Source organism: Globicephala melas, chromosome 3 (assembly GCF_963455315.2).
Source record: "Globicephala melas chromosome 3, mGloMel1.2, whole genome shotgun sequence".
Lineage (NCBI taxonomy): Eukaryota > Metazoa > Chordata > Mammalia > Artiodactyla > Delphinidae > Globicephala > Globicephala melas.
In genome coordinates this window covers 97,602,797-97,630,103 of record NC_083316.1, presented here as the reverse complement: position 1 = coordinate 97,630,103, position 27,307 = coordinate 97,602,797, and the positions used below count along the sequence as shown (strand labels likewise).

At 38.3% G+C, this 27,307-nt stretch overlaps 1 protein-coding gene and 1 long non-coding RNA gene across 4 annotated transcripts in view; one reads left to right on the top strand and one right to left on the bottom strand.

The window, feature by feature from the left end:
* DMXL1 (Dmx like 1) overlaps window positions 1-1,473 on the bottom strand; it is a 131,371-nt gene extending 129,898 nt beyond the window's left edge. Inside the window, exon 1 of one of the 3 annotated variants that reach the window (XM_060296141.2) lies at window positions 977-1,473. In XM_060296141.2, coding sequence (XP_060152124.1) covers window positions 977-1,063 — 87 coding nt within the window. In that variant the 5' untranslated portion in view covers window positions 1,064-1,473. The remainder of the gene's footprint in view (window positions 1-976) is intronic. The other 2 variants (XM_030869811.2, XM_030869812.3) reach the window with 2 other exon arrangements.
* Window positions 1,474-1,752: 279 nt separating this feature from the next.
* Window positions 1,753-27,307, top strand: part of LOC115860221 (uncharacterized) — a 60,420-nt gene continuing 34,865 nt past the window's right edge. The window contains exons 1-2 of the long non-coding RNA XR_004042389.2: window positions 1,753-1,810; window positions 5,724-5,861. This is a non-coding gene — a long non-coding RNA (uncharacterized lncRNA). The remainder of the gene's footprint in view (window positions 1,811-5,723; window positions 5,862-27,307) is intronic.

The following is a 27,307-nucleotide window of genomic DNA, read 5'->3' as shown; positions in this document are numbered from 1 at the left end:
CTAAGAGATAGCTATTCAAGTTGTAGCAAAAATCATGAGCACTATACATATATTCAGATATAGGCTATCATGTGCAATACTGACTTATAGCTTGAAATTATTATAAAAACTATACTTAATTCTTTAAAAAAAAAACCGCTACAGTTAAGGCAGAAAATGTCAATATACTGATAAACAGCAAAAGTTTGGGGCCCTCTTCCTTTCACTATCTGGGGAAAACAAATGAAAAACAAGACACTTTCATTTAAACTTTAACCTGGAATTACCACTACACATCAAAGAGGAATTTTACTGAGAAACAGTAATGCAACTTTTAGTAATTAATGTGAACAATCTAAAATAAATATAAGCCTCCCAGGACTACTAAACTGTTACATATGGAATTCAAAGGATGGCAGGAGTGAACCATTTACGAAAAATAGTTTTTTCTTTCCAAAGTTATTCCCAGTGAATTTAAAGAAAAATAAGTGAAAAGCACTGTTTTCACTCAGCGCTAGTTGTTGACAGCTACCTGTTTTTAAGACACCCATTCTTTTCAACTACAAAGACACTTGACCTAAACTTAGAGGAAGAAATGAAACCAATCCCAACTATTCCTCAACTTGACAATTAGAGCCTATGGAGTGGGGCAATAAAAAGCCCACATACACATTACACACCAACGATTCTCGGACAAACGATTTTAGTAAACCTCCCCAGCCCAAGGACGTCAGATTAAAAACTTTAAAAATCCTACAAAACATTCTAACTTCCGAGTTTAGCCTCTGTACATTAAATAACTCAATGACCGAAGCGTTACTGCCTCCTTCGTTCTCAAAGGCCAGGTACGCCGGCCCTAAGGAGCTGGGACCTCCGTAGGAGACGCCCCGCGAGGGCGACGAGGCTTTCTCGGCCTCTGCCCGTCACTCTGGGCCGAGCCCGGCTGACTCAGGGACGCGGACTCGCCACAGGCGACGCGGGAGCCTCCCTCACTCACCGTGAAGCGCTGGTCGCCGACGCTGCCCACGGAGAAGCAGTGGTCGCCAGGGTTCACAGCCCCGGTCAGCACCTGGTGCAGGTTCATGTCGGCGCCTTAATCCAACAACGTATGTCGCGTCCGGCTCATGCCCGGGGTCAGCGGCCGCTTCCCTCCCGCTTTCCCTCACGGGCGGCGTCTGCTCTTGGGAGGAGACGGCGGCAGCGACAGGCGCCAGGAGCGGGAGCCGCTCAGCTGCGGCCCGCAGCTCATCCCGAGCCCGCGCAGGCGAGGCCCGGAGGGGGCGGACCGGCGAGCGGGCGGAGCGCCGCGCTCTTCCGCGCACCTGTCACAACCCGCGCGGGCCCAGGTGAAACTCGGGGTTGACCCAGCGGCTGCGACCCCGGGCCGACCCACCGGCCAGGAGGGACACACCGTCCACAACACTTCCTCTGTGTTCTGGGTGGCTGGCCCGGACCGAACCCGAATGGCGCAAGTAGCACCCGCTAGTCCTCTGCCCCCTAACCTGGCTTTTCCCTGCTCCGGTGCCGGCCACCCCCACTGGCCTCGGCGGCTCTCTACGCGTCGCTAGGTCCCTTTGGCGGAAATATCGCGAGATTCTCGCGGCGAAAAGGAACACTGCGGTAAACGATTTACTTTTTTACCACAGTGTGCAGAACGGCAAGTGGAAAACGCCTCTTCGAGTGAGATGTTGGCCAATCCAGAGATCCAGTCCACCTAAGGCTCCGCCCACTGCTGAGGACAGACCAATCTCTTTGAGGCTTGTGAGGGACGATGTGCGTTTGAATGTTGAACGTAAGGAACCTAGTAAAAACATAAAGAGCCTTGGAAGAGGTAAGGGTTGTCAAATTATGCTTTAGGTTGGGGCTTAATCTGACTGTTGGGCCAGAAAGCTTAAAAGGGAGAAGTGCATTATAAATGCAGTTGCGGTGTCTTCGGCCTCGGTAGAGACTACAAGTCCCAACAAGCACCGCTCCCCTAGGCGTCCCGCGAATACTCCCAAGTGAATGTGAACCCTGCAGTGTCTCTGTCCCCGCGCAATGGTTACCTCGGCAGGACGCGCGTTTCCAGTTCGCTAAAAAGGAAAATTTTGAAAGGTTTAAACATTTGACAAGTACTAAAATGAAGGGTTTTCGCCAATGTTTAACTTAACATTCGTTTTGAAGTAGTGCTGATAACAGTATTGCAACAGCCCTGCGTTAAGCTGTTTTGGAAAAACCTAAGAATTCCAGAATGTTTAGTGTCACAGTCTCAACTGTGAGATTCAACTCTAATTGTATTTTAACACAAGTTTTGTATTATTATTGATAAACATCTCTTTATGTCTCCTCCCAGGTACCCTCTTAGGGACAAACGGTCCTGTATCCCAAGTGTCTAGTGCAGTGCGCTTTCCAACCTAGGTGTTCAGAAAATGTTAAATGAGTGAATGTAAATAGGAACTCCCCACCAAAAAAAAAAAAAAAAAAGTAGTTTTTTTTTTTTAAATTGGTGAACTGATTTTGATTTTATATCCTTTTCTTGTGGTAAAAAAACAAAAAACAGAAAGCAAAACAAACAACCCCCCAAAAAGTTCACACTATTACTTGGGTAGGAGGAGTACTGGTAATTTTATTTCCTTTTGCTTTCCCTAAGTTTTTTGCAGTATACATATACTTCGTTTAGCAATAAAAAAAAGTTACTTAAAAAATAAGTTTAAGAAAAGAATCTCAAAATTAGTGGATATATGTATAACAGATATACCTTGCTGTACAGCAGAAACTAATGCAACATTGTAAATCAACTATAATAAAAACTTTTAAAAAAATAAATTTAAGAGCCATCTCCCTTTTCTTAATTTGAAAGATGTAAATGAATTCCATTATTTATCCCAGTCTCCTCATAAAAATAAGGGATTTAAAACATAACTTGTCTTAAAAAAAAAAAACCTATTTTATTGAGGTCTAACATACAGTTTAGTTTGTGTTTTAATTATTCAGATTTTATTTTAAATGACTTTAAGTTAATTTTATATTTTAGATCTTAAATCAAGGTTTTTCTATATTCCACATAAATTCTGTGTATAGCCCAAAGTTTAACATGTTTACTCATTCTATTCTGCCTATCTTTTGGTTTTGAAGGGCATACTGTTTAGCAGAATAAAAGAAACTAAGGGACCTAGTAGTTAGAAAATCTGAGATCTACTCCTGATCTGTCATTTGCTGTGTGACCATGGAAAATGTCTTGTAAACTTTGTTTTCGTCATCTGTAAAATTAACAAGTTTAACCTGATTATCAACACATTTTACTTGGCATTTTTATTCCTGATAAACATCTGTTAGGTTTTTTTTTTAATTATTCAAACAGAAAGTCACAAAACTTATAATCATCCTTATCAGTTCACTCAGTCCCATGTAATTAATTTTTTTTATCTTGATCTTTTGTTAGCACTTTTATGAATTCATCAGTTTTCCATTAGAGTTCTGAAAATGCTTATTCATTCAGTTCAGCAGTATAGTCAATTACCAGAAACCTGTACTTGTCAGTCTTTTCCATGAATTCCTTGAAGATGAAACCCTTTTATGGGAATATTTTTGCAAAAGCATCAGAGTACACCCAGAACTGTCTGTAAATGACAAAAGACTTAAAAATGACCACGGTTAAAGATTTGATGAAAGTACATAATAATGCAATTGGCAAGGAAATTTAGTTATTTCTGAGATATATATTTTAAAGTAACAACTAGAATTATGACTTATGCCAGAACATATAAGATTTTTAGAAATTTCATGTAATGTCTGAAACATTTATATTAACATATTTCCATACAAACATCTGTTAGTTTTTATTAAATTCCTTCATCCTTGAAATAAACAAGAGTTTGACTCCTGGCCTAATCAGTCATTTAGACAAGTTGCTTAATCTCTTCGTGCTTTACTTTCCTTATCTGTAAAGTGGGAATAGTAATAGACTTTCTTCATACAATTATCATGAAGATTAAATGAGCACAGTGTTTAGCACATAGTCAGAATTCAATAGATGTTAGCTACTCTTTATTATTATTAAATTAAATCTAACCTTTTGACATATTCTTTCTAAAGTTTTCATATAGTGTCAAACCTCAGTCCAAATCAAATTTTCCAGTGATGTTTGAGACACCACAAATGTTCTGAGGCCATCCCATTCTGTATCCAAAACTATGGGACTACAGTACAACAACTAATGAAAAGTGAGGACATTCCTTTTACTCTTATTCAGAAAAAAATGCCCATTCAACAACCTATCTTTGATGTTTAGCAGATGGACTCTTTCAATGAAACAACTAAATCCTTTTACTATATCTATTTATTCCACTACAACTACGGCCTGCTGTCTGGTTTTATATAGTCCTTGAGCTGAGAATGTTTTTTACATTTTTAAATGGTTGGAAAAAATCAATAGAAGAAAAATATCTCATGATATATGAAAATTATATGAAATTCCCATGTCCATTAGTAAAATTTATTGGAACACAGCAATGCATAGACATTTAGATATTGTCTATGGCTACTTTCACACTACAACTGCAGAGCTGAGTAGTTTCAACAGAGACTGTATATCCTGCAAAGCAAAATATTTACTGTTTGGCCCATTAGAGAAGAAGTTTGCCGACCCCTAATTTATAGGAAGAATCCTCTACTGCTCTATGATCTATGAAATAGCTTTTGCTGTGCAGACTGGTTGTTGTACTGCATGACCACTCAGCTTAATTAGTAAAACATTTCATGTTGATGATTACACAAGCATCTTTAAATACATCTATTGTATCCCTGATTCCCCAATATTTATCATAGCACAGAGTAGATCCTCACTAATAGTTGAACCCTGAATATAGACAGAACCTGACTTACATATATATAAAAAGAGTCCCTGAAGAACTACCTTGGAGAAGTGGCCATAGACAATCCCTTTACTTTCAAACTGCTGCTCTTCATAGATCACCCTGTAATCTCACTCACCTCCCACTTAACAAGGTTCTACTCAACCCTAAATCCAGTCCTGACTTCTTATGCAACTTGAGCATAACTCTGACCTTGTAGCAAAATTAGTAAGATAAGGAAATGGAAGAGATGGAGGTAAATTATACCTTTCATCCTCCCTCCCCTGTCCCCTCTGCCCAAAGGCCACAAGTCCACCTCCTAACACAGAAAGTCCAGGGGAATTCTTGAATCTAACTATTCCCTGATCTGTAATTGAATTTTGTTATTCTGTCCTTTGAATGCTCAAAGGCTATGTGCCTTTGTGGTTTTTCCCTTTAGTTTCTTTCATTCTTTTTTTCCCTGTAGTTTCTTTAGTTTTATTCTTCAGCTTTATTTCTAAGAAATAAAAGAGGAAGGATGGGTCTGAAAAAGGAAGTCTTTTTTTTAATAATTTTTTTTTAAATAAAATTTTGCCTTATTTTGCCTTATTGCTAGCAGCAAAATCTCTTAGAAAACCAAAGTACTGTGGTTTTGGGGACTGGCAGGACAAAGAGATATGCTCTCTTCAGTGCTGGTCTTAAAGGGAAAGGGGACTTTTATCAGACTTGAGGGGTGGTTACAGTGTAAGGAAAAGCAAACAGGCTAAACTCTGAGATTTTTTTTTTTTTTGGTGGGGGTAGGAGCATATAGGAAGTCAGCTCAGATGGAGAAGTAATCATGCCTCTTTCTCACTAGCTTATTTACTGACATCCCTGTCATTACCCTCCTCCCTGCCATCCTAAATTCATTAATATAAATCCCTTTCCTCCTAGGGCCTGTGCCAAGGGACCCACCAAGAGGGGCTTCCATCCCCATAGCCAACACCCAACAGATGAGGGAGGTCAGAAGAAAAGAGTTCCTAATCCTATAACAAAGGCTGAATCAGGAGGACTATGTTGCTGGAATTTCATGTAAGCATTCTGAACTCATTATCTCACAAAAATAATGAGGATCTCTGAGCCTCTAAGATATTGAATGCCCCAGAAACCTGCCTGTATTGCCAACAGCAACCTTACTATAGAAAACTCCATCAGCAATATTATAGGTTAAATAGATATTTGAGCAATGGTATAGGACCCTAGCCATTATTTATAATACTGTTACTATAGAAAAATTAATTCCAATACCTCTAATATTTGAAGATTAAATACTATTGGCCATTAAATACTATTGGCTCACCCTCACTTGCTCAACTGGAGGGTTTTCCACCCATAAACTATTAAAGGGCAATTATTTATAAAAGCTAGTGTTTATTAAACACCCGATCTGCACTGTAATAGGTATTTTATTTATCTCATTTAAATCTCAACAACACTCTAAGGGTAATATCTCTGTTTTACAAATGAAGAAACCTAAACTCAAAGAAATTAAATAACTTGGCCAAGGTCATGTTGCCACCCAAAGATTTGAACTCAGATCTCTTGGGCTGCAAAGGCCCTTTAAGTGTTCTCCAAAGCCCCTTGAATCCCAAAGTGGATTCAGTCAGGGCCTACTATTTATTCCCTAGCTGGCAAGATGAGAAGAGACAGGACTTCTTTAAGTTGAGTCTTCAGTGATCAGCTGGTAAAAAGAACCATCTTCCCAAAACAGTTTTCTCCTCCTTCCACAAGATGGAAGGAAAGCTCACCTCCTTACCTTGACCCACACCCAGACTATAAAGGGCAGCTTTTATTAAATGGTAAAATAAACATCTCCAACCAGAAAACTCCCTGATACACAGACAATTATAGGTATTCACTTGGTTAAAGGCAAGTACTTCTTGGAATGTTTTGGAACTACCAATAAGTCACATGCATCAGATTGTGGGTCTTCTAACACCTACTGGAGTTTTCATTAAGGGGGAAGCAGAAGTCAAGAGATGTAATTTTGAAAGGCAAAGGAGAGGCCATGTGGAGGACAGCAGCAGGCAGTTTTGGTTAGCTGGGAGCAACTTGAGAGCATTGGGCTTTGGGACAGTAATGAAGTGGAGGGATTATTCTAATCAAAATCCCAGCAAGTTATTCTGTGGATATTGACAAATTGACTCTAAATTTTTATGGGAGGCAAAATACCCAGAATAGCCAAAACAATACTGAAGGAGAAAAACAAATCTGAAGAACTGATGCTATCTGATTTCAAGACTTACTGTACAGCTGCAGTAATCAAGACAGTGTGATTTTGGGGAAAGAATAGACAAATAGATCACTGGAAAAGAACAGAGAATGCAGAAATAGACTGTGATCTATAGTCAACTGATCTTTGACAAAGAAGCAAAGGCAATACAATGGAGCAAAGATGGTGCTGGAGGGCTTCCCTGGTGGCGCAGTGGTTGAGAGTCCGCCTGCCGATGCGGGGTTCGTGCCCCGATCCGGGAAAATCCCACATGCTGCGGAGCGCCTGTGTCCGTGAGCCATGGCCGCTGAGCCTGCGCGTCCGGAGCCTGTGCTCCGCAACGGGAGAGGCCACAACAGTGAGAGGCCCGCGTATAGCAAAAAAAAAAAAAAAAAAGATGATTCCGGAAAAACTGGACAACTATGTGCAAAAAAATTAGTCTAGACACAGACCTTACACCCTTCACAAAATCTAACTCAAAGTGGATCACAGACCCAAAATTGAAACACAAAACTATAAAACTCCTAGCAGATAACATAGGAGAAACCTAGATGACCTTTGGATTGATGACGACTTCTTAGATACAATACCAACGGCATGATCCATGAAAGAAACGATGGATAAGCTGAATTTCAGTAAAATAAAAAAACTTCTGGTCTGTGAAAGACAATGTCAGAAGAATGAGAAGACAAATCACAGACTGGGAAAAAAATATTTGCAAAAGATACTTCTAATAATCGATTGTTATCACAAATACACAAAGAACTCTTAAAACTCAACAATAAGAAAACAAACAGCCTGATTGAAAAATGGGCCAAAGACCTTAAAAGACACCTCACCAAAGAAGATATATAGATGTCAAATAAGCATATGAAAAATGCTCCGCATCATATGTCATGAGGGAATGCAGAATAAAACAACAATGAGATACTACTACATATGTATTAGAATGGCCAAAATCTGGAACACTGGCAACACCAAATGCTGTAGAGGATGTGGAGCAACAGGAACTCTCATGCGTTGCTGCTGAGAACACAAAATTGTATGGTCACATTGGAAGATAGTTTGGCAGTTTCTTACAAAACTAAATGTACTCTTACCATACAATCCAGCAATCATGCCCCTCAGAATTTACCCAAAGTAGTTAAAAACTATTTCCATACAAAAACCTTTACACTGATGTTTATAACAGCTTTGTTTACACTTGCCAAAACTTAGAAGTAAACACTCTGTCTTTCAGTAGGTTAACAGGTAAATAAACTGTGGTACATCAAGACTATGGAATATCATTCAGTGCTGAAAAGAAATGAGCTGTTAAACCATGATGAGTCATGGAGGAACCTTAAATGCATATTATTAAGTGAAAGAAGTCAACCTGAAAAGACTACATACTGTATGATTTCCAACTATACGACGTTCTGAAAGAAGCAAAACTATGGAGACAGTAAAGAGATCAGTCATTGCCAGGGGTTGGCGGTAAGGGATGACTAGATAGAACACGGTGTCTTTTTAAGAGCATGTTGAAAATACTCTGTACTGTCAAAATGGGTACATGTCATTCTACATTTGTCCAAACCATGAATTTTGGTGATTATGCTGTGTCAGTGTAGGTTCATCAGTTGTAACAAATGTACCGCTCTGGTTAGGGATGTTGATAATGAGGAGGCTATGCATGTGTGAGGGCAGGGGTATTTGGGAAATCTCTGCTTCTGCCTCTTAATTTTGTTGCGAACCTAAAACTTCTCTAAAAAAATTGTCTTAAAAAAAAAAAAAGAAGGGGGACTATGATTTGGTAAATGATCAGAGCCTTCCACTTCCTCCTAGCTGAAACAGTAAGACAAGATAGGGAGGTAAATGAATGAACAGAAATTTGGGGAATGTTTCTCAAACAGGGGAAGGAATAATTACAAAAGACATATATTCTGAAAGCAAAGAAAACAGAAGATGTGTGCACGGGGGAAAAAGGTTTTTTACCCAATTAGATTATAAAAAAAGCTTATCAGAGCTATGCTTGCACTCACTCATGCATGTATTATAGAATAACTGATGAGGCAGGACACAAAATTTTCCAATAAAAGAAACTGCGAGCCTCTTTTCTGCCTAGGACAACATAGCAAGTACACTTGAAGCAATCTATGTCTAGGTGAGAGTCACTTGAGTGGCTCCTTTAATTGTGCAATACAAGCTGAGGCTAATTCTGCATGAAGATGGGGGAGTGAAGTTGAGTCACACACTGTCCACCAATATCTAATTAAGTAACACTTTCTCTATAAATTATACATATATAACTTATATATATATAAATTATATATAAATAACTATATATAAATAAAAGTATATATATGTATTATTATTAATTTATTTATTTATTTTTGGCTGCGTTGGATCTTCATTGCTGCACATGGGCTTTCTCTAGTTGCGGCGAGCGGGGGCTACTCTTCGTTGCAGAGCATGGGCTTCTCATTGCGGTGGCTTCTCCTGTTGCAGAGCATGGGCTCTAGGAGCATGGGCTTCAGTAGTTGTGGCATGTGGGCTCAGTAGTTGTGGCTCACAGGCTCTAGAGCGCAGGCTCAGCAGTTGTGGCGCATAGTCTTAGTTGCTCCAGGGCATGTGGGATCTTCCTGGATCAGGGCTCGAACCCATGTCCCCTGCATTGGCAAGCAGATTCCTAACCACTGCACCACCAGGGAAGTCCCAATATAAATTATTACTATTATTTTTTACCAGCAAAATTTTTTTAATAATAGCTACGTTAGGAAAGGAACAGAGATAAACCAGAAAAAATTACAACCAATGTACAAGTGGAAGATTTTGCTGAAGCTTAGTGTGGCTCTACTTGTATTTACCAGAAGCAATCCTTGAAAGTTACAATCAAATCATTAGAATTCTCACAAATAATCCCAAATTTAGAGAGAAGTGGACTGAGAGTATATCCTTATTTTTTTCCTCTTCTACCTAAGGAAGTGGAAATAGCTGTTATATAGGGATGGATGAAAAGAGCAGTGAACAGCCAGAACCTGGGCTGCCTCTCACTGGTCAACGCTTTGACTCCAGGGCCCTACACTGAACTGGGGAAATGGCAGTGGGACTTCCCATGAAAATGGGATATGAGCCTGGCAAGTATCAGAGAGTACATTAAAAGGAGATAACATAAATCTACAAAATTCCATCAGAGTACATTCTATTAACCTCTAGGCTATACTGCTCATTTTAGGTTCCCTGGCCACAGTGATTGACTCAGGGATGGACCCCTGGGTCAATCAGAACCCTTCTCTGGGATTTCTCTGCTGTAGCTGGCAGGGAACAGTTACATTTTTGAAAGAAAGCACCACCATCTCTGAACATAGAGTGATGTCTGAGTGTTTTAGGAAAGAACAAAGAGAGAAAAGTAAAGTTCATTTTTGATTGGGAATAAGAAGATGTCATGACAATCTCACTTGAACCCTTGGTCCAGTCCTGTGTAGTGCCCATCTTATCCAATTATGTAAGACCAAAATCTTCCCCACCTGCTTCCCCCACCCCTTAAATTAGTTTGAGTTTTAATTCTGTTTCTGTCACTTTGGATCACAAGGCTAATACATGGTAACTTATAGTCCAACCAGCACGAGAGTTCCAATTTTTCTGAATCTGGGAAATATTAGCATGTGAAGTAGCAGAGGGAACAGCATTAGCTATGGGAGAAAGGCAAGAATACCATTCCTAAAAAGTGCTTTTTACATAATTCAACATAACTTGGTTCAATTCCTGCCTGTAGGATTTAAAAAAATAAAAGTATAGACACCAGGTAGAAAATTAATTCCACAGAAAACGTATAATAGAGCTCTGAGCAAGTAAAAGAAAACAGAGTTGAAAAATGAATAAATTACTTATTCTGACCTTACCTGCTGATTTTTCCTTTCCATACAACAGAGGAAAGAAAAAGAGAACCTTTTTTTTTTTTTTTTTTTTTTTTTTGAGAACCTTTTTAAGAGGGAAATTCAGTAAGCAGCTTTCTTAAAAAAAACTCTTTTCTGTAGCTGAAATTGCCAGGAATTCAGATGGCCACAATTTTCCTGTGTTCTAGAAGTACATTGCCTTATGCTCAGTGCAGAGGCTTTTGATTATAGTTTCTGGATCAAAAGCATCCACAGAGAGAGTTCCAGGTTGTAAACAGTGCTTCAGTTAAAGCACATCTATCTGAACCAATAATGGATTTTTAGTAAATAGGACTTTTTTCTTTCTGAATCTTAAGAGCCAGAGGTAGATAAAAGAAATGCCCTTTTGCTATACATGAAAAGGTCACTTTAACAGTATTTATTTCTGAAAAAAAAAAATCCTCAAGTTTGTGATTTTCAAAAATGAAATTTAAAAATATATACGATGTTATTTTTTACCTGTTTCTAAATTTCTGTCGTTGATAATGGTGTATGGTGTCTAACATGGTACGTTTGTTTGCTTAATATTCTTCCTAGAAAGTTTTTATCTTGGAAAAGAAGGGAGATAAGATTTTGAAATTTTCTCATAGAAGAGTAGGAATGGAGACAGGCTGCTCATTGACAGCATTAGATGACTGGCGTTTTACTAATGTGTGAAAAATAAGGAGACTATAGCAGGACAAGCCATTTTGGGTAGGCAAGACTAAGACTAATTTCAGTGTTTGAATTTGAAGTAATCATGGTACATCCATGGTGGAAGATAGTTGGAGAAATGGGATTGGAGCTCAGGAATGATTACAGAGCTAGTAATATAAAACCAAGAAAGAGACATTAAAAGTATCAGGAGTTGACCCTCAGGAAGAAAGGTGGTTTCTAAGGAGAGAAGGTGAAGAAAGCAAGGAATGAAGAACCAAAAACTAAAGCTTAGTGACTACCCAATAGTAGTAATCAGGAGTCAGCTCCTCTAATGTAGTCAGGCGCATGGGAGAGGCATCAAGGAAACATAGCAGGGACTTTAAGAAGCATGTTGCTTGAAAAGCACTATGCTTCTCAGATTGTGAAAATAATTAAAGTCTAAGAAGAGAGCATTGGCATTGGATTTAGGATTTTAGATCGCTGGTGACCTTCTAAATGCATAAAAAGGACATAAGGAGGCATCAACTGGCAGCAATATCTATAAATTGTCTTTGCCTTTGTACTTATTGTCCTTTTCCCAAGGCAGGAACTGAAAGGAAAACTATGAAGAAAATTACAAGGCTTGGAAGAATTAGCCCACCATGAGGGACTCAGTCCTTCAGCCAAGCCTTGAATCTGACTTGGACACTGAGAGCTCTTGAATAGATGAAGACAGTATCTTCTTTTTTTTCCTTGCCTTCCTTCCTTTTTCTTTCCTTCCTTCTTTCCTTTCCCCCATAATTCTTTTTAAAATCTTTTTAATTTTTGTTTTAGTTTTCCCCAATATCTAGAAAGCTCTGACAGGGAAAGATGCTGACTGGAGAATACTTAGACTACAACTGACAAAAGGGCAATGGTTTCCTAGGCTTCAGTCAGAGAACAAGTTCTTTGTAGCACTGGCTCTGGAGCACTGTCCTGAAGGGTCTAATTAGTTTGCTTCTCTGACCTTGATTGCTACCTTTTGAAGACGCCTTAAAGCCTGCTGAGTCTCCTAAACTTGCCAAGCCCTGCTGCGTCAGTCTAGTCAGCAATCTTGCCCTGCCCAGGCCTCTTGCTGTCTGACCACACTGCTTAGCTAACCCCATTTGGGTCACACCCTATTGCTTATGTCTCCTTTGGAAAGGCCCATCTAAGAGCTACCTCCTTACATAAATGTAAAGATATTAAACATTCTTGATGGAGTTAAAAACCAAGGATATAAGGAATCCAGGGTGGAGGGGTTGGAATTGTCAATGGTAAGTGTAGAAATAGAGACCATTGGTTAGAGAGGATAGAGGTGGGGCAAGAAATGTTCAACTTGATAGTCTTCATCTTTTCTGCAAAGTGGGATGCTAATCCTTTCCAAAGAGGGAGTATGAATTTTATAATATGTGAATTGTGTCTCAATAAAGCTATTTAAAAAAGGAATACATGTAAGAGATGGGATAGGATTAGAAAATTATTGAGTTTTAGAAGGCATATTCATATTAATATGGCAGTTCCTAGTTACGGATCCCTTTAATGATGTTTCTATATAGAGCGATTGCAATTGTCTATATGTCCCCCTCTTCCTTTCTCATTGAAATATTAAATTGCTCCAAAGGTTTCCACAGAACCTTTTCAACTTTCTGGCAGTCATTCCAGGGGAGGAACAAATGGAACATAACCATATGTTTCCTAATCAACAAATGTAAACATGACAGATATAGTAAATATTCTAATACATAAATAATATTTATATAGTCTGTTTTAGGCTGTACATAACAGACTAGGCAGCCAGTGGTGGCTTAAACAATAAAGACATATAAGTATGTCATACAATAAAAATAGTTCCAGGATGGTACAGCAACAAAATGTGGGATTTCTCCTGATGGGCACACGTTGACTATAGCAGCTCCAGATTTTTCCTCACCAGAAAACAAAGCAGGAAGGATGGGGAAGGAAAGAGGCATTGTCCTCACTTTCTACTTTTCTTTTACCAGCGAGGAAAATCTTTCTGGGAAGTTACAAGCAAACTTCCTATTGTATTTCCATGGCCAAAATTGGGTCACATTGCAAACACCTAGCTTCAAGGGAGGCTGGGAAGTGAATGAATAACTGGCTTTTTAGCCTTAGATAAAGAAATACAAGAAAGGAGGGGACTGGAAATGGCTTTTAGGTAGGCTACCAAACGGTCTGCTACATTATTCACTGGGAAAAAGTATAATACAACCAGAAAATATTTGCTTGAGGAACTTCCAATATGAGCAGGTTTCATTTAAACTGAGATAAAACTCAAAAACTGAGGACTAAGACAAGAAAAATCTCAGACTTGAACAGCAAACAAAACTTCAAAAACCAAAACATGAGCATATGAAAATATTTTATGAAAATAAAACTGTTTAAGGTAGATTTGTGTTTTGGATTCTAGTCAGTTTGGGAGAACTACAGATTTCTTGTTGTAGCAGCTAACTTTTCCTGGAATTCTCCTGTATGACCCCCAGATATATACCTAAGGGAACGAAAGGCATGGATGTTTCTATCCCAAATAAGTTAGCTGAAAGTGTTTCTAACAACTACTCCTAATTATGGTATTTGTTTTTCTTTTCATTCAGTTTTTTTTTTTTCATTCAGTTTTGAATTGGGTCACATTAAGCATCTCTGTACTTCTCAATGAGGTTTTAAGTAAAACACTAAAAAAGTGCCGATATTTGGGAAAGTGTAACTTAATTTTTCAGACCTTGGATCCCTGCAAAACTCAAAAACTTAGAAAAACAAAACAACTGTTTTTCATTCAGACAGTGACCATGTCATATGTTGTGAAGGAGTGCTACTAATTAGTAACTTCCCAACTCAAAGAATATTCATTGTACTGTGGCTGAGGGCCTGCCATATCAGTAAACAAAGCTGTTGAGGCCATCTAGCCATCAGCCACTGCAGCTGTCCCCGACTGTGCACCCTGAGGGGATTCAGGATGGAGAAAAGCAGGATACTGGCCCTAGATAGTTAAGGTGCATATCAAAGGAACAATTTCAATAAGCCCAGACTCTTGCATCTTCCCATATATAGAAAAGTGCTAAATTCATTAATTTGAGATGTCTGATTTTCTTTAATTAGCGGTAATCTCTTCGTGTTCCAACTACCTTATTTTTTTTTTTTTTTTGGCAAAAACTCCTTTTAGGTTGTGCAGTATTTTTCAGTTGACAGTACCTTTTTATTATATAAATTGAGAAAAAGAACCACACTGGTTTTTCAATGTTATTAATGAATGAAGAAATTGTTCATAATTCTAACTTTGAGTACATTGACCCTTGGATTTTTACTTTTAAAAAAGGAACTACAGGGGCTTCCCTGGTGGCGCAGTGGTTAAGAGTCTGCCTGCCGATGCAGGGGACCCGGGTTCGTGCCCCGGTCTGGGAAGATCCCACATGCCGCGGAGCGGCTGGGCCCGTGAGCCATGGCCGCTGAGCCTGCGCGTCCGGAGCCTGTGCTCCGCAACGGGAGAGGCCACAACAGTGAGAGGCCTGCGTACCGCAAAAAAAAAAAAAAGGAACTACAGGACTGATTAAAAAGAGTACCCTATGCACTATTATGAGAGTCTATAGTATAGAAAAGAAGTTATTTAGACACATTCAAACCGTAGGCTTCAATTTCTGTCTTTTCAAGTGTATCACAGCTGACCTCCTCTAAAGATGAATAGGAAAAGTTATTAACAAATTCTGCTTATAATTAAGAATATTCTTTCCAAAGATTGTACACAAAAGACATTAAAGAAGAAAGAAAATTCACAAATAAGAGCCTATGGAAGGGATTTCCCTGGCGGTCCAGTGGTTGGGACTCCAAGCTTCTACTGCAGGGGGCGGGTTCCATCCCTGGTCAGGGAACTGAGATCCCGCATGCCTCGCGGCACAGCCCAAACAGAAGAGTCTATGGGGATCCACTCAGACCCCCAGAGTTGGTATAAAGATTATTTTAAGCTAAAGACATTTGAGATTCAACAGATGAAGAAAGAAGCTGCCTTGGAGCTTCCTTTATTAAAAGCAGAAACTTTTGGGTAATGAGGTTGCCATAAATTCCCTCTTCTGGCAGCTTTTACTCCCAGGAAGCCAAGAGTAAATCTATCATAAATCCCCTCTCTGGTGAGATTTATAACCTTTAAGAGGAAAGACCACTGGTACCTGCTTAGAAAAACATTATCACAAACTTCTATCTCTCCTTTGTTCTCCTAAAACCCATTTGTCTCTCTTAAATAAACTTATAATTCTTCCCAAAGAAGTCTTTTCTCCTCTCTCCTTTTCTCTTACTGAGTCAGGTATATAAACCTCTAACTTCAACGACTTAATGAGCTAGCTACTTCTTTTGTTAGTTCCCTTATGCATACAAATAAACTGTTTTTCTCCTCTTAGTCTGTCTTTTGTCTTTTGTCACTTTAATGTGCAGTCCCCCAATTAGTATACAGAAGAGGGTAGAGGAAAAGTTTTTTTCCTACCCAGCAAGTCTTGCCAGTTTTCACAAATGGTGCTATTGGCATTTTTGGTGGGACAGTTTTTTGTTGCATGGAACTGTCCCATAATTTCAGGACATTAAGTGTTCCTGGCCTCTGCCAACAGGGCTCACACACCCCACTGCCCCCCATCTCACAGTATGTCAACCAAATATACCCTGTACATATCCTAAATAGGATTGTCAGATAACATTTGGATTTCATATCATTTCAGAATAATTTTTATGTAAGTATGTTCCAAATATTATATGGGATACACTTATACTAAAAATACTTTATTGTTTGTCTGAAATTGAAATTTAACTGGGCTTCCTGTATTTTTTTAATAGATTTTTTTCTTGTAGAGCAATTTTAGATACACAGCAAAATTAAGAGGAAAGTACAGAGATTTCCCATATACACCTGTCCCCTGCACATACATAGCCTCCCCCATTATCAACGTCTCCTACTAGAAAGTTACATTTCCTACAACTGATGCATCTCCACTGACACATCATTATCACCTCAAGAACATAGTTTACATTACCATTCACTCTTGGTGTTGTACATTTTATGGGTTTGGACAAATGTATGATGACATGTATTGAGTAGTGCGTACATCTTACAGAGTAGTTTCATTGCCATAAAAATCCTCTGTGCTCCAGCTCCCTGTATTTTTATTTTTTTAATTTTTATTTATTTATTTTTAAAAATTTATTTATTTTATTTACTTTATTTTTGGCTGTGTTGAGTCTTTGTGCTGCTTGTGGGCTTTCTCTAGTTGTCGTGAGCGGGGGCTACTCTTCATTGCAGTGCTCGGGCTTCTCATTGACATGACTTCTCTTTGCTGTGGAGCATGGGCTCTAGGTGCATGGGCTTCAGTAGTTGTGGCTTGTGGGCTCAGTAGTTGTGGCTCTCGGGCTCTAGAGCACAGGTTCAGTAGCTGTGGTGCTCGGGCTTAGCTGCTCCATGGCATGTGGGATCATCCCGGACCAGGGCTCGAACCCGTGTCCCCTGCATCGGCAGGCGGACTCCTAACCACTGCGCCACCAGGGAAGCCCCTTCCCTGTATTTTTAAATGCTTAATCTGGCAATCCTAACCCAAAGTCTCGCTAGAGAGGTGGTACCACCACTCATGAGAACTACCTCCTCTCAGAAAGAGCTTTGCCAACTTGCCTAACATTCAAGAATTCAAAAATATTGCAGTCATTCATTTATTCAGCAAATATTAAGTTGCAACATTTTAAAGTGTTTACTGGGTATATTAAGTTTCATTAGGCATTGTAAAAAACAAAAATAAATAAGACATAATCCCTAATCTCCAGGGACGGTCAAATGCTCGTTCCCCCACATCAGCTAAACAGTCTGTGGATACGACAAAGCTGAGTTTATTGTTTACTGCAGTAAGAGAGAACACTACCACAAAAGTGTCTTAATGGTGTCTCAGAGAGAGGACAAAGTTGGGGTATTTATTGAGATTGTGAAGTTTGGTTCAAGGCAGATCTTTTAACTTTAGGCGGAGAGGAGTGTTGATTAGGATTGCATATGGATCGTTATTGAATTACATGGATGTTATAGTTTAGAATTAGTAGACACAGCAAGGTGAGGCTTTTGGGGCAAGTCTTGGGATGTAAACTGTTGTTCGATACCTTCTATTGAGGAGTTGATGATTCTCCCAGGAAATTCCACCATTTGACATTTTCCTCTAGATCAAATAGTTAATGTTTGTTTACCTTTTCCTGGGAAAATCAGTAATTATCCTGGACAGTTATGCTTAGAATTTCAGAGGTACACTCTTGCTTTTCACAATTCCACAACCACGACCTCATAGACTATAAATTTCTCAGGGATTCTACATGTAAACAAAATGTGGATGACCTTTTGTTGTGTTCTAAAGATGATCTAAGTCCTAAGACTGATTCTCTCTACTTACTGTTTTAGCTCAGAAAGGCTATAAGTTTCCCAAAGAGAATTTATAATTTTATCGAAGTTCTTTAGCTAGGACATAACATATCTGGAGGAGATAAACCCTTTCTTTCTGACAGACTATAGGCTGTTCAAAACTTTGCCAGGCCAGTAACAAAGACAATTACGAAGAATGCTAGATGGCACCGACTTTTTCAGAAAGTGGATTCCCAACTCTTCTGAAATAATGACGTCTTTGAATAGCGTCTGTTAAAAGCACCTTTAGGAACTAAGTCTTTGGTAAGGAGACCTCTTCTTTTGAAACCTAAACATGAACGGGCCTTTTGTGATTTATAATCAGCTTCCCACTGTGCTTTGTCTAACGACAGTAGTCACAGCAACTAATCTAGTAGAAACATTGACACGTTGTTAGGGGGACCCCCTTTAAATCTGATGTTCCTCCATACTGTAAAATCTTTGATTCTCACTGAAAACACACCACAGTTCTTCGTAAATAAACTTACCTCCTGTGAAATCCTATTACATTTTCTGTTACATATTTCTGATCATTGTTATAATATATACTTTAAATCCTGCTACATTCCTTCTGTTACCGAGTCCAAGCTCGCTCTGCTCGCCGCATGACAGGCCAGTAAATCGGAGACGAGGTGTTGAGGCAAGGAGTACGACTTTATTCGGAAAGCTGGCAGACCAAGAAGGTGGTAGACTAGTGTCTCCGAAAAACCATCTTATCGGGGTTTGGATACCAGTTTCTTTTATAAAACAGAGAAGGGGAGGAGATGAGGAAGTAAAGTAAAAAGGGCATAAGATTTGCAAATATCCCCTGGAATGGCCAGCCTCGGGGAGGGTATGTGTTAATTTCTTCTTTCTTGCAGCCATCCACAGGTGGACAGGGTCAGGATGTTTCCCTGAACAAAGGCACTCTGGTTTAACATTCAGGGAGAGGCAGGGTTCCCTGAGGCAGACCATGGTGTACAGACAGTATCCTTGTAGTGATCAAAAGTAACAGGAAGCGAAGGTTAAAGTAAGAGAAACAGATCTGACATGTAGTCAGATTTGGCTCTTCCCTATTACACAAGGACTTGCATTTTGGGTGGCTAGAAAAATTGGCTGACCGAAATAAGAGATCAGTTTATCGTGGGAAATGTGGGTACCCCGATCCCTGCCTCGAATAAAGCAATTTAAAGGAAAGGAAGTAATTTGGTAAAAGCATAATTCTTGATTAATAAATTGGGTGTTTTACCTGAAAGTTTCTGTTTTTACTATTATAAGTATATCTTGATCCTGATAAATAGTCTTACTTATATTTTTAACTGCCCTAAGACTTAGCTTTAAGAAAAGAATTATGCCACATGTTCAATATATACCTTCTCCTACCACAATCTAGTTGCTGCAGATTTTTGAAACCTCATTCTGGACAAGCATAAATTTGTGCAAATGTACCTACTTTTAACCAGATGTTATTCAATTTGAAAAGCAGTCATATTCTGATATTCAAGTGCACAAAGCAACTTTTAGACTTGGCCAATATTCTTATACCTGAATAACAAATATACATTTGTGTGTCTGTGTATGTGCATATAGCTGTATATGTGTACCCACAAGTATCATTTCCTATTTTTGTAGTATCCTTTTACAACCTAAAACCAACATTACATGCTGTCACTTAATGGTTTCCTAATTATTATTGCTATGTAACATTGTTAGTAAACATTGTACATGGAGAGGAGTATTACAGTTAAATCAGCTGAACTACAGTTCAATGCCCTTAACCCAGTAGGTTTTTATTTAGAACATAAGCAGAGTAAAACCTAATGATAGACACAGGAACATGTCATACCTTTGTTTTCTTTTTTTTGAACCTTAGGTTTCGAGGGTTAAGCTAATAACCATACTTCCTTCTTCATGGCCCAGATGTGCAACCCTTCCTCCCATCCTCTCACTTTTTAAAACATTTTAGGTAAGGGAAATATTTTACACGTGTACTCTTATTCTGCAGGGTTTAGAGGGAAGTCTTAGGAGTCAGAGAGACTAGAGTTTGGATCCTGATTCTTTGCCAATGAGCGTGTAATCTTGGGTAAATGATTTGACCTCTCTGAGACTCCATTTTCTCATCTGTAAAATGGGAATAATAATAACCTCCTCGTGGGGTTGTAAGAATTGGATTATGTGCTTAGAGTGCTCAGCACAGCATCTGGTACATGTTAAGTGCTCCTTACATTTTGCTACTGTTATTATATCACCAATGGCATAAGAACTTTTGGTCAAAGAGCTATCCAGGCTAGGAATATCCACTATCAGTATGCTGCATAACTTTAAGCAAGTCACTTTGCCAAAGTGTTACTTTGTTTCTGCAACTAAGACATGGAAATGACATTGCAAATTGTGCCTTCTAAATAAGACTGTGAAAAGTTAAAGCCCTAAATAAATGTTAATACTTTATGCCACCTCATTAAAATCTGTAGTTATGTTTATAATCCTGAAGATAAGTATAATTAATATTTGGTATTAGTAGTGTGCCTTCCACTCAGGCGTTAATAAGACATTTCAAAGATGAGCAAGCGTAGAGCATTGAACCTACCTAAGGTTATGGACTCAGTAAGACAGGAGGAGCAGATATTCTGTAAATGACAGGCAATCAGAAATTTATCTTTTCTGAAGCTTTTCATGTTTATTCCCAAACTGTAAATAACAAGTCCTCAGTGCACCTTACCAGCTGCTCTTTTAGGAAGTGGGTGGTCCTAAGTGGGAGCTGATACAGTGGGCCCCTAGGCCACTTGAATAGCTATGGCCATTCCTCTCCTCTCCTATGCCTAATTCTGATTTAATATTTAGCTCCAAAGGAGGAAATGTTATGCTGTAAAATGATGGAACTCCTGGGCCCCCTAAGGCACTCTGCTCTGACCCTCACATCTCAAGGCACAAGATTCATTATCATTATTGGCTCATTAGCCTGTTTTAATTGAAGGGCTGTATAGAGCAGCGACATGGAGCCTTTGAGTCACACTGCCTGTGTCTGAATCCCAGCTCTCATGCTCACTAGCAGTATAAACTAAACCCCTTAGGGCTTTAGTAGGGTTGACAAAAATAACACCTACCCCAGGCCAGCACCTGGACCATACTAAAGGCTCTATTAACATTGGCAAATTAGTTTTACAGCCAAAACTGTATGCCTAACTGGAATGTTGTTCACCTAAAAGGTAAAATTAGAGGATGAAGTTGGCTTAAATTGAAATAATTTATATGAGCAGTTGCCATCAAGATACCGATGTGAATCACTTCGTAGTGACATAAATAACACCAGTTCTTTTCTCCTCATTGCGAAAATTGCTAAAATTCCAAGTTAATATAGCACAGAGGATGTGTGTGGGCTTTTAAGTCAGTTATGACACTTACTGGGTGTCAGTTACCTTGATTTTCCCATCTGTAAAATGGTTAAAAATAGTACCTTCTTCACAGAGTTGTTGTGAGGTTTAGATGAGAAAATGAAAGTAAAGAGATTAGCATAGTTTTGACAAACAGTAAATACTTAATATGTGATTTATAATAAATGTTCGTGGTGGTTATTGCTGTTTTAAGTAAAATAATAATGCATATAAGCCCCTTCTGATATTCCTAGTTTTAACCATGATTATCACAAATTTAAATGTGTTCAGAAGTGGTGCTTCTCATTGTAGATTTAGACATATAGAAACAATTTGGGAACAATCCTATGTCTGGGCCACAGTAGACACGTATATAAATACTTTTAAATGAATGCCCTCTGAGTACACTGAATGTTTTCCTTTCCTCTATGAACCTCGCATCTCAGTCTTTTTTGCTTTTTTTACCTTACTATTTCAGGTCAGTTTAGGTGAGGGAGATTGTTTATGCCATCACTAAGCCTTGCAGTATCTAATCTAGTCTTGAACTGAATCTGTTAGAAGCAGCTAAAAGAAGCCATAGCCAGTTGGCATTAGCTGAAAAGCATGTATGAAGAGTTTGGAGAAACATTTTTAAAGAGTAATAGGAAAAGAATCAGACAGTATTTCCTTGGATTTAAATGCCTTGCATGTATATTGAAGTTTGGATTACCTTCTCTGTGGACTAACTCTGGCAAAATTTTAGTTACCATTTTCCCTCATCCAGTTTACTCTGCTTAAAGCTCATTACTGTCCTAACAGACTAAAATTATTCTTACCATTAGCTCCAGCAAAACGTCACAAGAAAGGTAAACCTTTACCTCCACTCTTGCTCAAATGCATTCTAATGCAAAATAGTAGTTTTACATTATGAGTTGCCCTCAAATATTCAAAGCACTGCCATTGATCATTTAAATAAACACTTTTTTAAAAATTGTAATAATAAATTAACGAAAACTTTCAGCAAAAATATATTTGCCTATAATTGCCAAGAGGAAGCAGAATTGAGTGTACCTATTCATTGAGTGTACCATTCATTTCAGTAGGTTTATTAAATTCTCTTTCCCTTATCACAGCTCTTAATCCAAACTTTATCTTCATTTGCAAAAATGTTGTTGTGGCAACACTGGGACTCATGGCGCTAGAATGTGGCCAGGTCAGAATACACCAGAATCTGCACCTTCCTGTATGTTCATAGCTCTGTTTATGGCATTTGTCATTTATTGGCTATATGTGATTTTTTTTGATTGTTTGTGTACAAATCGAAGAGATACCTCTTAGAATTCCTGTTGCCTGGGATAATGTCTTGTTGGGAGGAAGGAGGAAAGGAGGGAAGGGGGGAAAGAGGGACAGAAGGAAGGAAGGGGTACAAGTATAGAGCTAGAGTCAGAGAAGTGGGTCTAGGAAAACACTATTGTCATTATGCTCTCCCATCTTCTGTACAACATTCTGTTGGCTGCTCTTTTCTGTCTCTCTCCAATTTCTTGATGATTCTAGCCTTAAAGAGAAGTAATTCCAAGGGCTTTTCTTTGTTGTCATGAATGGATTCAGTAATTTTAATACCCATCAGCAGTAATAATATAGTTAATTAGAAATATTTTTATTATAGGATTTAAAATAATCTACACTGAATAATTCACAGGTCTATTATTTATGGTCTTGTCCATCCTCCTTCTTCAAAGTTTGATTTATGTTTCTGTCAGCCCTGTGATCAGTAAAAGCTTCCGAGATGAAAAAAGAAAAAGAAACCTAACATTGCTTTCCCTCTATACTCTAACTTTCTCTTTTATCTGTAGGAGCTAATAGTATTAGTTTGGAATCACATTTATTTTTTGCCCTAAAGGTATATTAAATAATGTATAACAACACATACAATTGTTTAAATAGCTTTTAGGAGTACTGCTCTTTGATACCAGAAGACACTTGATTGAGTGCATTCTTTATGATTGCAAGATAACACAGCTCATTAACCTGAGGGATAGAATGGCATTTGCTGTATATTTTACTGTTTCAAGAATACAATTTTCCTAAGAGATTATGTTGTCATTGGTCTTCTTAATATTTTAAGGGAAACACATTAATTTAACTTTTAAAATATTGTATTTCCTTCTTTGAATAGATAGTACAGTCACATGATTTAAAATTTAAAAGATACAAAAGAGTATATAGTGAGATGTCTCTCTCCTGCCCTCGTCTCCCAGCCACCCAGTTCCCGGAGGTAACCACTGTGTTTTGGTTTTTTTTTCTTGCGATACACGGGCCTCTCATTGCTGTGGCCTCTCCCGCTGCGGAGCACAGGCTCAGCGGCCACGACTCACGGGCCCAGCTGCTCCGCGGCATGTGGGATCCTCCCGGACTGGGGCACGAACTCGTGTCCCCTGCATTGGCAGGCAGACTCTCAACCACTGCGCCACCAGGGAAGCCCAACCACTGTGTTTTGGGTACTCTTCCAGACATATTGTCGTACTGATTTTTGACACATCTCATTTAACCTAAGCACCTGTTCAGCTCAGCCTCTAAACATCAAGTAGTCGTTTCTCCCTGCTGGCCATTTGCTATAAATTGATTCACAAAATGAAAACATTCAGTTTAATTGAACTCCCACTTGATGAACTTGGTAGAATGTCACAATTGCTGGGGTTAATTTAAAGAATGTTTTAAAGAAAACCAAGTGTTACAGAGTCTAGATGTATCTTTAAAAAAAATTAGTAAACTAGTGTCTTTTCTTGGGTTTGTCTGTCAGTTACACAGATAACTTTCATATTAGAGAATTCTTTGTTGTTGTTGCTATTGAATCTCATCATGTGGGAGGATGTCAAGTTAGGCTTCAAATCCAATACCGAAGTGTCCCTGTTTTATTTCTACCTCTTTCTGCGTGTTTTTAGCAGTAAATTTGTCCTTAGCCTACCTCCTCTATCCTGACAGCATTTGAGTTTTGCACCTTTTTAAAGCTGCCCCACTGGGTTTCTCCATGTTTGCCTCACTTCCCTGTCCTCCTCTCTTCGGTAGACCATCAAAGTTCCAACATGTAAAATCAGTTACAGCATAAAGACTTAATTCTAAAATAGTCAGGTTGGATATACCTATGTTTGGGAACAACATTTCTATATGGAGCTTTCCATTCAATGCAATTTATTGAACTATATCCCCTGCCTTACTATTAATGGGTTATTTGCTTGGATATGGGAATTGGTTCATTAAACAGAAACTTGAGTTAAACAGATATTTAGTGAAATTGGACTTTCCTTGATGACACAAGTCTGTGTTGGGCTCCACTAGAAGAAATTATTTATGAGGTGATTGTGAGGGAAGATGCATGGTCCCACCCATAAAGGAGTCCTCAATTTGGGGCCCTGGGAAGAGTGTTATAATGAAGCCATAAGGCAAAGTAATCTCCTCAGCGTACATCCTATGAGTTCATGATAAGATGACTTTCTAATGGGGGCTTTGGGGTATTTCTTGGTGTTATTCCTACTTCCCTAGGATTCAACAAGGCCTTATATTATACAAAACTATATACACACTTTGGGTAAGGTGCCAGCATTTTATTAGTTATGTCCCCATAAATTTATACTAACAGAACATGTACTAACTGATAGGAATAGTGTTTTTATTTTTTCATCATCAAGTACTGTAACTAGGCAACCAGGAATTTGTTTAGAGTCTGCTGTTTGCTTGACACAACAATTCTCCTTGCCCTCAAGGCTTCCACCAACAAGGTCAGAGACTCCTGTGACAATGTCAAGCAGTTCCAGAATTACTGGATCATCTGTGTTAATATCATTTTTCCCAGTGTGCTTCAGGTTGAGTATTTTTCTGCTTAATACTCATTTTAAAAAACGTACAGCTTTAAATGGATTTTACCTGAAATACAGTTTCTTACACGCACAGGCTTGCACATGGTAGGTTGAAAAGAAGCTTACTTGGACCCAGACTATTTTGAGGTCTAAGTGAGAACTAATTTTAATAAGAATTCAGAATTGTATACAAAACATTGATGTTTTATTTCTGGTATATATGCTCATAAGAATCTTCATCACTAAAGGAAGGAGCAGTGAAAACTCTGAGGTCAGATACTCTTGGTTTATGGCATTCAAAAATTTCAGAATTATGTTTTCTGATATAACATTGTTTGTTACATTATTTATAAGGTAGTTACCTCAGAAGCTAGGATACTGAGAGAGTAATGACAGAATTAATTGACAGCTATTGACTTGTCTAAGGTACTTCCTATATAGGCACAATAATAGAAAAAAAGGGTCTTAGAGTAGGATTTAAGCTCTAAGTGGCTTAGGGTATTTGTCCCTAACATTAGCATAAATGCAACAGATATTAATATAAATTTTTTTAAAAAGTGAGAGCACTGTCTTTGTATTTCAGTTTAGTGGTATCTTTAGATATTTGAATCCCCCAAATTTGTTCTCGTACAACCTACTGTTGAAAACTAGTAGGAAAATGGCTTTTATTTTATTTCCTTACTCTGATTTCAGATGGTTGTTGTTTAAATAATTATCCTGAAAATTACTTTAGGACTGACAGTTAATGACTCAATGGAACAGTTCCACCTCTGACTCATGGGGAGTCTGGTATAAGTCATTTGACTCATCTGCTTCTCTCATTTAGGAAATGTCACTATAAATGTACCATAAGGTGCTGTGAAATGCTTGAATGCACATATAAAAGGTGGTGGCAAATTACAACATTAGAGAGTCTTATTTTTAAATATAGTTTATAAAACTGGAAACAGAGGTTTTAGTTTTGTTGGAGATCAATTCTGGGATAACTTATTTATGCGGGGAAAAAAAACCCCACCTCCCCTCCAAATGAAATATCTCATTAGAAGTTTTATAGCTTCTGTCATTAGGTTAAATAAAATAAATTGAAAGAAGCAAACATTCAGTACTGGATTTAATGTAAAAGTTTTCCTAATTAAGTTGAAAAATCCACACAATATTCAGAGCCTACCATAAATTAGATTAATTAAATCAGTTGCTTATTACACTTTGGTTAAGTAGAATTAAACCTATCTTAATTTTTTTAAGATTAAAAAATGTCATTCTCCTAATACTCTTACCATTAAGCAAAAAGTACGATGTAATATATAAATGATATGCTTTTATTAGAATAACTGAAAACTTTTCTTTTTACAATAGGCTTCATTTTTTAGAACAGTTTTAGATATACAGAAAAATTGAGAAGATAGTTTAGAGAGTTACCATATATCTCGTACCTAGTTTCCCCTATTTTCAACATTTTACATTATTATGGTACACGTGCTATAATTAATGAACTGATATTGATACATTATTATTAACTAAAGTCCGTGGTTTACTCAGATTTCTTAGTTGTACCCAATGCCCTGCTTCTGTCTCAGATCCCATTAAGATACCACATTACATTTAGTCATTATGTCCTTAGGCTCCTCTTGGCTGTGACACTTTCTCAGACATTTCCTAATTTTTGATGACTTTGAAAGTTTTGAGGACTACTAGTCAAGTAGTTTGTAAGATGTTCCTCTATTGGGATTTGTCTGATTTTTACTTCATTATTAGACTGGGACTATGCATTTTTGGGAGAACACCGCAGAGGTGAAGGACCATTTTCACCACATCATGTTAAGGCTACATATGTCTACTTGGTTTATCACTGTTGATGTTGACTGGCTGACGTAGTGTTTCTCATTCTTTTTCCCACCTTCCCATACTCTACTCTATGGAAGGAAGACACTATTCACAGACAACACTTTCGGAGTTTCCTTAACTCTGTAAGTCAGGAGTTATGGTCTCTATCCTTCAGGGTAGAGTATCTACAGAAATTATTTCTTAATTCTTTTGAATGGGAGATTAGCCTCTTCTCCCCCATTTATTTATTTATTCAGTCATTTGTTATATTAGTACGTACTCATGGAT